General features: G+C 43.0%; 1 protein-coding gene across 1 annotated transcript in view; it reads left to right on the top strand.

Moving 5' to 3' along the window:
- Nucleotides 1–14,525, top strand: part of LOC134510304 (tyrosine 3-monooxygenase-like) — a 33,570-nt gene extending 19,045 nt beyond the window's left edge. Inside the window, exons 7-12 of the mRNA XM_063323435.1 lie at nt 287–422; nt 1,075–1,144; nt 2,820–2,876; nt 5,935–6,030; nt 12,656–12,789; nt 14,366–14,525. Of these exons, the coding sequence (XP_063179505.1) occupies nt 287–422; nt 1,075–1,144; nt 2,820–2,876; nt 5,935–6,030; nt 12,656–12,789; nt 14,366–14,525 (653 nt within the window). The remainder of the gene's footprint in view (nt 1–286; nt 423–1,074; nt 1,145–2,819; nt 2,877–5,934; nt 6,031–12,655; nt 12,790–14,365) is intronic.
- The last annotated feature ends 354 nt before the right edge of the window (nt 14,526–14,879 follow it).

Here is a 14,879-nt window from a genome sequence, read left to right as displayed (position 1 = left end):
TCTCAATGTGCTAAAAAGGTAAACTGGGGTAGGTGATACTTCCATACTTTACATCATTGCTGTGTGAATATATGTAGGTTGGATGATTAGGTGATTTAACGTTACAGTAATTGGACCCATATCAGTACATGGAACTTCGGTAACGATAAGTCAGGATGTTCCTACTATCCGTAGGTGGAGGGAGCTACTGTAACAGAGCATGAAGGCCCTCTGAAACTGCTGACTTGAAGTGTGCCATGTAGTTAACCTTAGAAACTCCTAAATTTGGTCTCACTTGCCTTTGCAGAGAGAACAGGTTTCCAGCTGAGACCAGCTGCAGGACTGCTGTCTGCTCGTGACTTCCTTGCCAGCCTGGCATTTCGTGTCTTCCAAAGCACACAGTATATAAGGCATTTCTCTTCTCCTATGCATTCCCCAGAACCGTAAGTTGGATGCCTTGGTACAATCCCATCCTGAATGTGTTGGGGATGATTCTCTAGGGAGCAACTCTGGAGCTCCATCCAGTAGTCCACAGAATGAAACAATTTGAGAAACTGGTAGCTGGAGAGTTAGAAGGGGAAATCATGCATGAGAGGGTGTGGGTCTCTGTCTCTCTTGCAAAGTTGTCTGGGGAAGGAAAAGACTGCAGAATATCTGGTTTAATCTTTTCATCCTGCCTTCATTTACCATCTGCTGGGGTTTGATTTCCTGCTGTGAAACTCTCCCAGTAAGTGCTGGCCAGACAACAGCAATTACATTTCATGAGAAATTACAAGTTCACACAGACACTTTTGTTGTATGCTGGGACAAAACAGGGGCCTTTCAAAGATGTTGTGACATAGGAGACTAGTGCCTGTGCCATCCCAAGTGAGACAATAGCCAGGGTAGCAGGGGGCAGCTGGCTCCCCGTGGCAGGCAGAAGGGAATGTTCAGTCACGCTCCCTGCAGAGCCAGGCCAGGTATGGGGACAGCTACTGTGGAGCACCCCTCTCTCTAGCTCCTGTTTAGGGTCTATCGGCTCAAGTTCTTCATGGGAAGTTCACGTAGGGCAGGAAAAGAAACCTCTATTAAGTATGAAAGTCACTTGTTTTCCAGAGACTGCTGCCATGAGTTGTTGGGTCATGTTCCCATGCTAGCTGACAAGAAGTTTGCCCAGTTCTCACAGGTAAGAAGCTTGTTCTCCTGTTTGTTTACTCAGCTGCCCCAGACAGCAGGCCAGATGTGCCTCAAAGGCGTGCAGCTCACCATGCTTGAAATGCTATTTTAAGACTCGATTGTGCCTGAGTTGCAGCCTCCAGGGGTGGTGGGCTAGCAGCACCCCGGGGAGACGTTTACTCCAAGGGAGTGGTAGCACTGCTCCCTACGGACATGGTGTAAAAGGAAGGGCAGGCAGTGCTTGTGGGACTTCTCTGTGGGAGGGCCGTGTCAGCCTGCAGACGGATGCCAGTGGAGCCTCTGCAGCGCTGTGTGTTTGAGCTGTACCGACTACGCTGTTCCTCTGGCTTCCTGTCCTACACCACATGAACATAACCAGCAGCAGCCATCAGGCCCCCAGGCTGGTTCTGTCTCTGGATGTACATTTTTATCGCACATGATACTTTAGTTGTGTCCGTGACCATGTCATTCATTAGAGATGTTTTTCCTTTTACAACTTGCCAGATTCTCACAGCATTGCTCACACTGGTGAGGAGGCTCCAAAAAGCAAACAGGGCTTCTTTGTACAATAAGGGGCTATTTAGTATGGGCAATCAGTGTCAGACCCAGGTCAACTCAATGACCTCGTATAATTAAAGACTTCAGAACCATGAATATGCCTCAAAACCATAGCAGAGAGAAGAAGATAACTCATATTCTAGGCTTATCAATCAGTGGCCAGCGTGGAAACTGGCAATAAGTGCAGAGAATTTACATGATGTAGGTCCCTGTCAGAATACCTTGAAAAGAAAGCCAGTTCACCTCATATAATGTGGTTTCCAGTTGTAATGACTTGGATACATGCCAGTTTCCATTTTGGTCATAAATATTTGTTATTATCAGATTTGGATGAGTAGTACTTAAAATATCCTGGTGGTCTATAATTTATTCTGGAAGAATAAACACCAGAACTGAAGATACGTTAGAAATAAGAAATTATAGCAATTTCAAAACTTTCAGTCTTCCTCTTATCCCATCTACAACACAGACCATACAACATGGGATCACATTAAATGAATTTTCACATTTCACTTTGTTTTTTCACAAAGTGTCTTCACAGTTTAAATTCACCCCATGAAAATTCTTTTTTGTTCCATTCAACATGAGACGATGAATGGTGAAAATGCCTTAATTCTGTTCGCTTGCTGCATGGTATGGTTCCCAGGATAGCTAAGTAGAGACATCTACAGATTTCTATTGTGAGAATAACAACAGGGAGCACAGATGAGAGTAAACAGAATCCTCCCTGCATGGATCTGACCCACTCATAAGGGCTGTCAGAAAAAGAGTGAGAGACAGAAAGGTAATGGCAAAGATAAAACCCACCTTGCTGTCCTTCCTTCTCATGCCTCCCTATAAATCTCTGCCAGGGACAGTCAGCATTATGGCAAGAGATGGTTAACTTTACACAGAGAATGCTGAGGATTAAGCACTCGTCTAATGTGTCTCCCAGTGGTATGTAGCTGGGGGCCAGGGAGAGGTAGGCATCCTGGAAGCCATGGAAGGTCATTTTGGGTGATAAAAACAATGAATAGTTCGTGCTATTCATGCTAGAAATGATGTCGTCCTCCCCCTTCCCCTCTTTCTCTCCCTTGGGCTGAATAATCACACTAGTGTAACACTGCCTGCCTGCTTACTTGCTTTAGGATATTGGACTGGCTTCTCTTGGATCATCTGAAGCGGAGATTGAGAAACTGGCCACAGTAAGTACAGATGGCAGTTTAATATCAGAGGCAAAACCCAAACAATTCACTGCATATCCCTTACTGTGCAGGGAAGGCTCTTCTCTCGTGTCTCAGATTAGCCACAAAAATGGGAGCATCAGCAGGATTGTCTCTTTGCCTCATCCACAGGTTAGGGAGGTGCCGGAGCAGGGGCTGGAGTACCTCTAGGGGAGCCCAGAAGCACATGGAAATGCTTATACTTTTTGCTTCTATTAGAATACACTGCTGAAGCTGAGTTTCTACAATTTCAGCCACAGGAGGGGCCCAACTCACTTTCCAGATTCAACTAATAGGCTGGATACCCCATGTGATTCCTGCATTTTCTCCTACACAAGGTGCAGGGGACCATCAGAATTTGGTGCATCCTGTATTCATTAGTCTCACAAAATAGATGAGCTCTTAAAAGCAATTTGACAGCAGGTACTGTCATTTGGTTCTGAGTCACTAGGCTATATACATCTGCCCAAACAACTCACGCAGCCCCTTGCTGCCATCTTAACTTGTTCTGAAAGTGGACTGGAGGCCAGACGATTTTTTTTCTGATAATGGCAGCCGTTTCCCAGTCTTGATGATTTTTTCAGGAGAGGAACCTTACCCTCACTCAGCTGGGTGAGGCTCATTTGGGAAAGGGAGTCAATGGGAGGAGACTATCACTCCTGAAATTTCTCACCCAGCCCACAGCCCACTCATGGGGAAGTGGAACGAAGCATTGTGTGAAGGAGATTATGGCTCACCTAAAATCTACCTGCATGTATCTGTCCTTGGGTAAGAACTAGGTAAGGCTAGCAGTATTTTTAGAGGTGGGAGAGCAAAAGGTCCCAGTGCTGGATTTTTTGTAGCATCATCCAGGCCCTGAGCTGGATGTGAGAGGACGGTGTGTGAAGAGGCAGTGACATTTCCACATTTCCTCTTCAATTACCCCTCTCCGGGTCCAGAGAGGCTACAGTAAGATCAAGATCCATGCTTTTGTTAGGTTAAAAGCATTATGGGTCCTGGAGAGCCATTTTGCAACCTTATCCAGGTCTTGATGAGATTGGGTGAAGGCCAGTGGCTTACATATCATTCCTCCGCAAGCACTCCTCTCTGACTCTGGACTGGGTAGGACTAGATTAGAGATAGGGTTATGGTTAGAAGAATGATGGGTTCAGATTTGAAATTGTCATAGTATCATGTAAGGTTTGGGGAGGCAGAATAAGGGAACCTTTTTGAAAAGTCTACCTGCAGTTTAGGATCTGTGAGAACACAATTTTGTAAGCGCCATTCAAGTATTCTGAACAGTAAACGTATTCTGGATTAACATCTCAGTCTTCAATTGTTTAAAAGTTAGACATCATTCTGGTTTTATTATTTAGGTTCCTTTTCTAGAAAGTGAAGATAGAGAAGAACCTGTAATGTATTATCTCCTGACATAGATGTCTAACATAAATTCTTTTTTCTCTTTGGAAGTCTCTGTCATGCTCTGCTCATTATAAAGAGAATGTAGGTAACTAGCTTAGATGATATGACAACATTTAAGCTAACTAAAAGTTTATTTAAAGAATCTCAATTTTGCTTGTTGCTATGGTCTATAACATTTGTAAGACAAACTTTGAAATGCCATTATTTCATTCAGTCCCTGGACCTCTCTAGGCAGGTGGATCCATGCACAAGAGAAGGGAGATTGCCAGTGTTCATGTCATCCGCAGAGTGCCACTACTACCATGACCTGTACCCTGTTAAGACAGTGAGAGCCGAAAGAACCTCACTAACTACAAATCTCACAGGATATCTGAGAAAACACTAAAAATAATTCCTCCTCCTCCCTTGTCTCATTTTCCAGTCAAAAAGTTCTTCTGGAAAATGAGGAGATACTCGAAAGATTTTTCACTACAAATAATAAGAATCAAGATTATTAACACACTAACAGTGCATAATTATTAGTCGAACTGTAGAGAAAGCAGCTCAGGACTCTGCAGAAAGAAAGATCCTGACTTGCTATTTCTTTAGTGGTAAATTTGCAGGCTAAACCCAAGTCATCAAAATTATAAGACATATGAAAGAGGGTGGGAAAAAGAAAAAGAAAGTAAGAGGCGGAATAACATAGTGTTTCACATTATTTTATGAACTGCCTCCAGTTCTTTGAGAAGGTTGCTGAGAATGCAATACTTATGGTTGAACTGAAGTTGAGGTACAGTCCTGTGTATGAGGCAGCAAAGAATTATGTATCCCTAAAAGGAACCTTGAAGAGTTGTGTCACAAAGCCGTATTCTTGAAATGCCTCATGTTCCATGTTTTTCATTTGTACAACACTTATCCGGCAGCTCAGGGGCCAGGCCATGTCCACAATTGGTCCTCCACTGTCCATTTCCTTAGATTCTATAATAAGGGAAGGGCTAACAGGTTGGCAGAGCCAAGAGTTGCTTTTATCCCACTGTTTTCCAGCAGGTAAAGGAAGTATGGCCCTAAGCGTGCTTTATTGCAAGAAAAGCCCAGAGACATGTATTGTTATTTTCTGCTGGAGCATGACAAAGATGCTACTGGCATAATCTTAAAGGGTACCTTGCTGCTAAGGGATAAGTCTTTCTTCAATTCTTCTGTATGCTATCACATGGACACATAAGGAGGGAATCTGTCCTTTCAAGTACCTTTCCTAGGGTCTTGACCCCTCTGTGGGGGTCTACCTGTCCTTCTGGGGACTATGGGTTGAAATCTGTCAGCTTCCACTGACTATAATGAAGGTAATAACTTGCAGGGTAATTTGTAACATCTTTCAAAGAAAGAAGGGGATAGGACTTTATGGCTTTATTTACCCATGTAATTATCATTAGCAATTTTTTTCTGGGAATGGGAAGGATGGCAAATTTTGAAAAAAACATGTGTTATAATCCGCGTTAAATATGTTGAGAGAAAAAATAATTTTCTTGAAACACACAACTATAAAATTTGAAGATGCGAAGACATTAAGGAATAAGGATAAAAGAAAATGAAAGGAAAAATGAGAAGCTTAAAAACGAACTGCCTGTTGAGATTGTTTTTCACAAATTGTTCTTATTACCAGCTTTATTGGTTCACTGTGGAGTTTGGTCTCTGCAAGCAAAACGGATCCATCAAAGCTTACGGGGCAGGACTGCTTTCGTCTTATGGGGAGCTTATGGTATGTGTCAAACATATCGTATTGAAAGATTTCTATAATGCAGCTTTCTAAACTCTCTGGTAAAAACAAAATACTGTTTCCTCACACAAAACTATGTGATTTAAAATACTGATTTTTCTTTTGCAAGGAAATTTCTTTGCAAAGAATTTCTTTTGCCCAGAGGCTACTGAATAGGGGAAAAACTACTGTAGGATTGTACCTGTCTTTCACCTAAAGAGGTGAAATGCAACAAAAGCAACCAACCCTATAAAGTATTAGATTTGCTTCTTACTGCTCCTGTCCACTAGTAACAGTTGACTTTAATGTATGTTAATAAACTCATGTACGTTTCCGAATTACTCACTAGAGGGCAATATTATGCCTATTATGAACTCTGCTATTTCCTCATGCATGTAAGAATCAGAAAGGCACTGGCTGACTGGACCAAATAAAGTGTGGAGAAACTGTAAATAGCATGGACACTGATAAAAAGATAACGCTTTAGAATTTTACTTCCTAAATAAGTTCCGAAACTAATCCCAGCTCAGGTTTTATGTAGATGAAAATCTGCGTACATAGGTTTGATACTGCCCTTAGGGGTTTCCCCTCCTTCGGACAAACAGTTGGTAGGGGAGATATTAATTAATTCTGAGTTTTGCAGAGCACTGAAGCAGGTGATCAGTTTCTAAGTGCAAAAGCCCTAAAACTGGTATCAGTAGGTCTCAATTGCTCCAGGTTGTGCAGACACTGGATGATTTTTTGGAATTAGTAAGAGCCAAAGGAAAATAAAAAGCATTCCTTTCAAGCATTTTTATAAACCAGAAATAAATTTTTTCATGGGAGATAGATACATTTTAGGCTTAACATATAGACACAACAGACACAACAGCTTGGACTCCCATAATTGGAAATAGTTGGACTATTATGACAAAAAAACCCATTGCAAAACTCTGCTAACGGTATACAGGTGACCCCCCTTCCCAGTTAAGTGTCGGAAGGAAGAAACAACAATGTAACCGAAGACATTTTTAATAGGAATCCCAACAGAGGGGCAGTTGAGACTTAACACAGAGAAAGGGGAACTCTCCCAGACATCAACCTCCATTTTGCCAACTGCCAAGTTTAGCACTGGTTTTCTCCCAACACTTGCAATTGGGAGAGTTTTGTGAGAAAACTCTGTGGTATGTGATTTGCAGAGCTTTCTCTCTTCAAAAACTGAGAGATCTTCATGCTCATTAGCCCTCCAGAGAAACAGACATGCCTTCCTTTCTGCATAGCAACCTTATCTTGTTTCTGACTGCTCATGAACGTGAGCTAGCACTATCGTGGCACTCATCTGTAGAGCAGTAAAAGGTATTGTTTTGAAACAGCAGATCAATGAGCTCCCCTACAAATTAGGTTCCAGTGCAGTGCATTTGTTTCATGTGTCTCTCTGTTCTAGGATAAGGCTGAAGCTACTGTTTTTCTGAGAATCCTTCAGCACTTGCTATATTCACAGCAAACAAACAGAAAACTTAGGCTTGTTTTTTTTTACCTGGTGAAACCTAAAAGATCCAATATCACAGTACAGTTCAAGGCCTGAGTACTTTATAGTTTTACACTAAATGCATTTTCACATTAAACAGGTTACTAAACGGCAGAGGTAATAATTTCTCCAATACTTAAGTAGCTTTCATAGTAATATGCACCAGAGAACCTATCTGCATGGCTACCTCCTTTTGCATTTGACACTGATGAAGGTAAAATTTGCGTTGGAAATGCTCACTTTTGGTGCTGGAGTTGAGTGTACCAGACTTGTGCTCTCTCTCCTCTCTTCCTAGTGTCTTCTTCACCAGACACCAACAAGCTCTTCTACTTTTGATTAAAGTAGCAGGCAAGAACTGCTTGTTCACAAAACTGCGCTATATAACACAAAAGCATAATTGCATCTCAACTTCCCTACCTCTAAGGTTGACAATGGAAGTAGCAACTGTCCTTGAGCTGATAAATGGCAGATTCTTGTCATTACTTTTATCGTCAGTAGTTGTCAGGTAATGCTGCTGGATAAACTTTTGATACATCTGGGTCCACCTAGGTCTTCATCCATCATATTACTGAAATTACATGCAGATGTGATATTTATAGTCAATAGATAACAAAGAAGGATTCCCACCCTTCCAAAAGTGTGTTCGTCTTGCATGTTACACCTCAGATAGTCTGAAGATGAGCAAGTAGTTCACCAGCAATGCTGCTGTGTGCCCTGTACAACCCCTATGTGAGCCCTGCAAGTTCATCACTCTAGCTTTTGGGACGCCAGCTTAATAGGTTCTGTGCACTTCATCTTGAGTATCTGAAACTTCTTGTACACAAATTAATTATACCCGTTGCCTTAAGTGCTGAAGTTTCCTTTTACGGTTGATTGATGCATCTCACGGATTTTATATGGAACAAAACTGAAATACAGATATGTTTCCATTTAATCATTCTAGTCTGCCTAAGCATCTGATTGTAACTTCAGTATAGACATTGGCAGTGTGAGTAAAGTGCTGAGGTCCTATGCCTAAGCACCTGCTAGCAACTTGAAAATATATACCAACTGTTTCTTTTACAGCTGAAGAGAGGAAATATGTGCAGTGTAGTGTCTATTTCATAGAAGGGTTTTTTTTTAGAAAAACAGCAGTGGCAAGGCTGTTTTGTTAGAGAATATGAAGATTGGAAGATAGCGAGGTTCATAGTAGCCTTCAGTTTCTTGCAGAGCTCATTTTGCAGTCTTAGGCTGGCTCTTGAGAGAGCTCTAGATAACTTTTGCTACTGCTTGAGAGAAAGCCATTGTCCATCCTGATAATTATCTGCCAGTCTTCTCAGTATCAGCTCAGATGTGGACTTGCAGATGGAGGCTCCAAACTTGATTCCATATCATTTAGTGATCAGCATATTTGTCACAGGCAGACTCACTGCGACTCATGTGACTGAGGAGACACACAGAAGCAAAGGAGGCGTTTCCTCGCCACTGAAGGCTTCTGAACCAGGAATAGCAGGATGATTTGGTCTCTTAGGAGGCAATAAAGGCATGAGTTACTAAGGCTAGGTGGTTGGCTGCAAGAAGATAATGTCTAACCAGCTGGAGAGGGTTACCAGCATTACATCCAGCTAATGTTAGGTGAGAACTTAACATCAGCAAGGAGCCTAGGAACATCCCTGAACTGCAGTCGGCTGATGGTCTGTGGGTGTGTGACTGTAACCTGTGTGTCCTGACTATGAAATCTTAAAAATGTTTTCCTCTTCTCCACAGTACCCACTCTGACCAGTATGAATTCAGTTTCAGGTAGTTATTTTATGTGGATAAACTGATCCTGCCCAAATTAATGAAAGGCAGGTCCTGTTTGACAAACCTGATCTTCTATGACAAAGTGACCCACTTGGTGGATGAGGGAAGGGCTGTGGATGTTGTTTACCTGGACTTTAGTAAAGCCTTTGACACCATTTCCCACAGCATTCTCCTGGAGAAACTGGCTCCCCATGGCTTGGATGGGAGCAATCTACACTGGGTAAGAAACTGACTGGATGGCCGGGCCCAAAGAGTGGTGGTGAATGGAGTTAAATCCAGTTGGCGGCCAGTCACAAGTCGTTTTCCCCAGGGCTTAGTATTGATGCAGTTTAAGATCTTTATCAATGATCTGGACAAGGGGATCGAGTGCACTGTCAGTAAGTTTGCAGATGACAGCAAGTTGGGCAGGAGTGTCGATCTGCTTGAGGGTAGAAAGGCTTTGCAGAGGGATCTGGACAGGCTGTATCGATGGGCCGAGGCCAGTGGTATGAGATTCAACAAGTCCAAGTGCCAGGTCCTGTACTTGGGTCACAGCAACCCCATGCAATGCTACAGGCCTGGGGAAGAGTGGCTGGAAAGCTGCCCAGCAGAAAAGGGCCTGGGGCTGTTTGGTTGACTGCTGGCTGAATATGAGCCAGCAGTGTGCCCAGGTGGCCAAGGTGGCCAACAGCATCCTGGCCTGTATCAGGAACAGTGTGTCCAGAAGGACTAGGGAAGTGATCATCCCCCTGTACTCAGCGCTGGTGAGGCCCCACCTCGAGTACTGTGTCCAGTTTTGGGCTTCTCACTACAGGAAAGACATTGAGATTCTGGAGCAAGTCCAGAAAAGGGCAACGAAGCTGCTGAGGGGTCTGGAGAACAAGTCTTATGAGAAGCAGCTGAGGGAGTTGGGATTGCAATTGTTTAGTCTGGAGAAAAGGAGGCTGAGGGGAGACCTTATCGCTCTCTGCAACTATCTGAAAGGAGGTTGTAGAGAGCTGGGGGTCGGTCTCTTCTCCCAAGTTACAAGTGATAGGACAAGAGGAAAAGGGCTCGAGTTGCACCAGGGGAGGTTTAGATTAGATATTAGGAAAAATTTTTACACTGAAAGGGTTATCAAGCAGTGGAACAGTCTGCCCAGGAAAGTGGTGGAATCATCATCCCTTGAGGTACTTAAAAGACAGGTAGACATAGTGCTTAACAATATGGTTTAGTGATGTTTTTTATCAGTGTTACATTGATGGTTGGACTTGATGATCTGAAAGGTCCCTTCCAACCGAGGCAATTCTATGATTCTATAACTTGGGACAAAGGCAGAGGATGAGAGGTAGACCTGAACGCCCTCTGCATGAGACTTGCACTTGAATCCTCGTTATCTAACAAATTATTTAGTGACAGCACCTAGGTATCAGAAGGCAAAGGATAACCATAACCAAGTCTAAACTAAACAGTTGTAATGGGTCTGACTGCTGGCCAGCCTTGCCTCCTCTGAACTGTAAGTATTCCTCCCCAACAGCTCTTGGTATTGCACTGTTTATTTCACTACATTCTGTCAGCTGTTCTACATTATCCAAAATGCTTCTCCTGTTAACACTCAGCTGGACTCTGTCCTACATACTGTAAAATCTTATGGCTCATACCACACTTCTGGCAGCACTCAGCACTACACATGCTTTTCTTGCAGCACAACAAGTACTTAACTTGTAGAGGACTTTAAGGCCATCCGGTTTCAAGCTGAACTTCCACTGAAATCAATGGGATTTCGGTTCTGCTTCAACACTGACAGTGTAGTGGGACCCCTGTCAGATTTTGAGTTTCTAAAATCTTTTCCCATTAGTCCCCAGAGCTTTTAAGATTACAAGAGCAGCCTTATGTTTGTGTATACCATCCATCTTTGATTGTATGAGTGCTCTCCAAGGTTTACTCTTCATTTAGACACTGTGAATGAAGAACAGGGAAAACACCATCTTTTAGCATTGTCTTGTCTTTTTTTTTTTCTTTTTTTTTAAAAAAAGGCCCTGTATTAATTTCTTAACCAGTTCTGCAGCAAATTGGCCTACTAGTTAAGGCAGGCCTCCAGCGATAGAGAGTTCAGGCTCGATTCATTCAAATATCTAAAAATGTGCTTAAGGGTCCTTGTCTGAATTTTTCCAGCTAGCTGATTGAGCTCTAATCTTGTGCAGTGTGACCCACTCTTACCAGTTTATTACAAGTACCAGGGGAGTTTGTGTTTGGATCATAAAAAAGCGAAGGGAGCCTTCTGAAGACGGGTGAAGAAGAGAGAAACACAAGCAGGCAGACTTCAAAAAAGAGGTTGGTGCTGAAAGACTGGTGGATGGTGCCCACTGTCCAGGACGAAGGCAGAAAGAAAGATTTTGATGCTGAGTGGGATGAGTTGCCTATTTCCTTTTTGTTTGTACCCAGGACACTTCATCAAAATGGCCATGACACTCACCATCCTGGCTGATTGGAGCCAGCTTTTAGGCACATCTAATGTGCAGTTCAAATAGCGCTGGAGCCGAGCTAACTTTTAACTAGCTCACTTGGGTCTCAGGGGCAGACAAACTGTGTGGGAACTCATGTTGAACCTGAGCTGCCCTGCCTTCCCAGGACCCTGCGCAGGTACTAAACAGCAAACACCAATACCTACGCAATCACGCTGCCACCAGCATCGCTGCTGGCTGGTTTAAAGGTAGCGCCGGTACGTCTAAACAAATGATAGATGTGCCCATGGTGGATGTAAGTGGTTTCTGTAATCCTACTGTGTGCCTGAGGGGAAAATATAGAAGAATCTGAGAAGAATGTAGAGAAGATCCTCTGTGGGCCCAAAACACGAACATGCACACACAGAGTACAGTTAGGCTGCTTAACTGGCATGGGAGCTGTGCAGAAAATACCAGGAGCATTCTGTCTGTTCTTCAGTGCAGCAGGAAATGTGATATTTGTGACATGGGCTGCCGACTTGGAAATAGTGCTGCACAGTAGTGTGAATCTTCTATGATACTAGTTGAAAAAAGGAAGCATGATATTATTTTTTCTTCTAGATATTCAGATTTTGGGGGGTGGCATAGGCTTTTCCCTCCCTGTCTGAGAAAGTGGCTGTGGTACCCAATCGTACATCGCCGTTATACAGGAAAAATATCTTCCTTCTTTCTTTCTTTTTTTTTTTTTCCTTCTTTTTAAAAATTAATTTTATTTGGTCTATTAACTGCCACTTATGAAAAGCAGCTTTCAGCTGTGGAAGACCAGGAATTGATATTGCCTTTAACAACTGCACAAAGAGCATTTCACAGCCCAGTGGGCGCTAATTCTTGCTATGTTCATTCACCTGCCCTAACCTGTGTTTTTCCTGCTACAAAGTACGCTTTATCAAACAAGCCAGAGTACAAGCCTTTTGATCCAGAAGTGACTGCAGTTCACCCCTACCAAGATCAAGCCTTCCAGCCCGTCTATTTTGTAGCAGAAAATTTGGAAGATGCCAAGGCCAAGCTTCAGTAAGTAAAGAGTGGGTATTTTCACTGGGGGGGGGGAGGGGAACACCATCCTGAATCCTAATCTCAAATACATCTACTACTACTGCAACAACCATGCCACGCCATCTCACCACACACTGCATCTGCACAGCGGCTTTTTTACAACAAAGTTAAACAGGAGATTGTTTATCTGATAAAAGCCTTATAGAAAAACGCAGCTATATACTGCAATGCCCTGTCCCATGCTTCATCTTAGCAATGCCTCATTTTGGCAGCTTTTGAGATAAATTCTGTAGCTGAGTAGTGAGAGTAGAGCACAGTCCCACAATGAGGGTGCGTCTGTGCTAGTCCGTACAAATAGGAACTCGTGAAGAACTGATTTACCCAAGGTCACACGGAAATTTTATAGCAGACTCGGGAATTAACATGGATCAGCAGGGGGCTTAAAAACAAGATTGCCTTTCTCCTCTGATTATATCTGCACAAGAATGCAGAATCAGCATTCACAGGCAATCTAATTTCTACAAAGTAGCTGACTGCAACCTAAATAACATTATTTCAAATTAGCTTGAGGTGTTTCTAAGTGCATTCCATTTACTATCCGATGTTATGTGGTGAGGATTTTTGTAATTTTTTTTTTTTAAAGTAAGCAGGGCTTAAATTCTGGCCTTCATCTCCAACAGTTAGAACAACACGACCGATTCCGGCTGGAGGCAGGAGGCTGGTTGTGAAGCTACTGGGGAGCATGTAGGAGCTGAAATGAGGAATTTATTAGAGGAAAAGAACCTGAGCCAGACTTACTCCCCCCACCTCTTCCCCAGAAGCACTGTCTGCTGGGGTTATAGCAATGGCAAATTAGGCCCCTCATCTTAAATCTGAAGGTTCACATGCAGTTATTAACGTGTGTAAAAAAGTGTCTGAGAACCCACTGAGAGAAGAAAGAGGCGAGCCTGAAAAGAACTTACTAGGACAAGGAATACACCATTCTCAGACTTGAAGCTTTTTCATACATTTTTTCAAGATAGTTGCTCAGCCAAAGCTGCTCAAAATAACCGAAGGCACAAGAATCTGTCAGAACGGAAAACATAAGGCAACAACAGTACAGGGGGTTCCTACCAGCATGTACTTAATGGAAACATTGTCGAAAATGGCAAGCAATCATGTTTTTTCTTTCAATAGAGGCGGCAAAATAGCCTAGGATACCTAGTATCAACAGGTTTTTAGAATTTTACGCAGAGAGAGCTACTCCAGGTTATTTCTTGGAAATGAAGGCAGCAGACATGCTGTGTTGCTGCATTCCTCAGCTTGTGGTTGTAATAACTCCGAATTGCGTTAACGTAGAGCTGTAAGAGCACAGACAGGTCTGAGCCAGCCACGCCGAAAAGCAGGCACTGCAGACCTTTTGGGCTGCAAGTAGTTGCGCCCTGGGAAGGATATACTCCGCCAAACAAAGTTAAGGAGTAACAGTGACTAGGGTGTCACAGCAGCCTCTGCTCCCCAATAAGTCCGTGCTTACATACCAAGAACTCAGGTCCTGCAGGTTTTACACTTTGGGAAGTGGCTTCTGAACTAGCAGCTCTGTCTTCTTCCCCCCCAGAGACTACATGATGAAGATCAAGAAGCCTTTTTCTCTGCACTACGACCCGTTCACCTGCACCATAGAGGTTATGAACACACCTCAGAAAGTCCAGAGGGCACTCAGTCAAATGAAAGAGGAACTGAAAAACCTCTGCTTGGCCCTTGAAAACCTCTCTTAAAACTACAGCAGTACATCTCACCTGGCACTGAGATACTTGTAGACGGTTCCAGCACTTGAAGATTTAGTGATGAAGTTGTAGTTGCACGCGAAAATCTTTAACCTGCAAAACAGCTCTGTCAAGCTAATCTTTTCACTGAGATTTAGGCTGCTGACTTAGCCACAGTAATGAGTTTCTATTGAGTATGTTTCAATGACAAACAAGACCAAATTACTCCAATTTTTGGTAGGTGATATGAGCTACAGTTGCTTCGAGTGTATTTATCTGTTACTATTGGACCTTTATTACAGTTTTTTTTATTCACCTGCCACCCTTCCAAGTTATCTGTCCCAAAATAGCACAGTAACTCTTCAG

The sequence above is a fragment of the Chroicocephalus ridibundus genome, chromosome 1 (genome assembly GCF_963924245.1).
Source record: "Chroicocephalus ridibundus chromosome 1, bChrRid1.1, whole genome shotgun sequence".
Lineage (NCBI taxonomy): Eukaryota > Metazoa > Chordata > Aves > Charadriiformes > Laridae > Chroicocephalus > Chroicocephalus ridibundus.
This window is presented reverse-complemented; position numbering and strand designations above follow the sequence as displayed.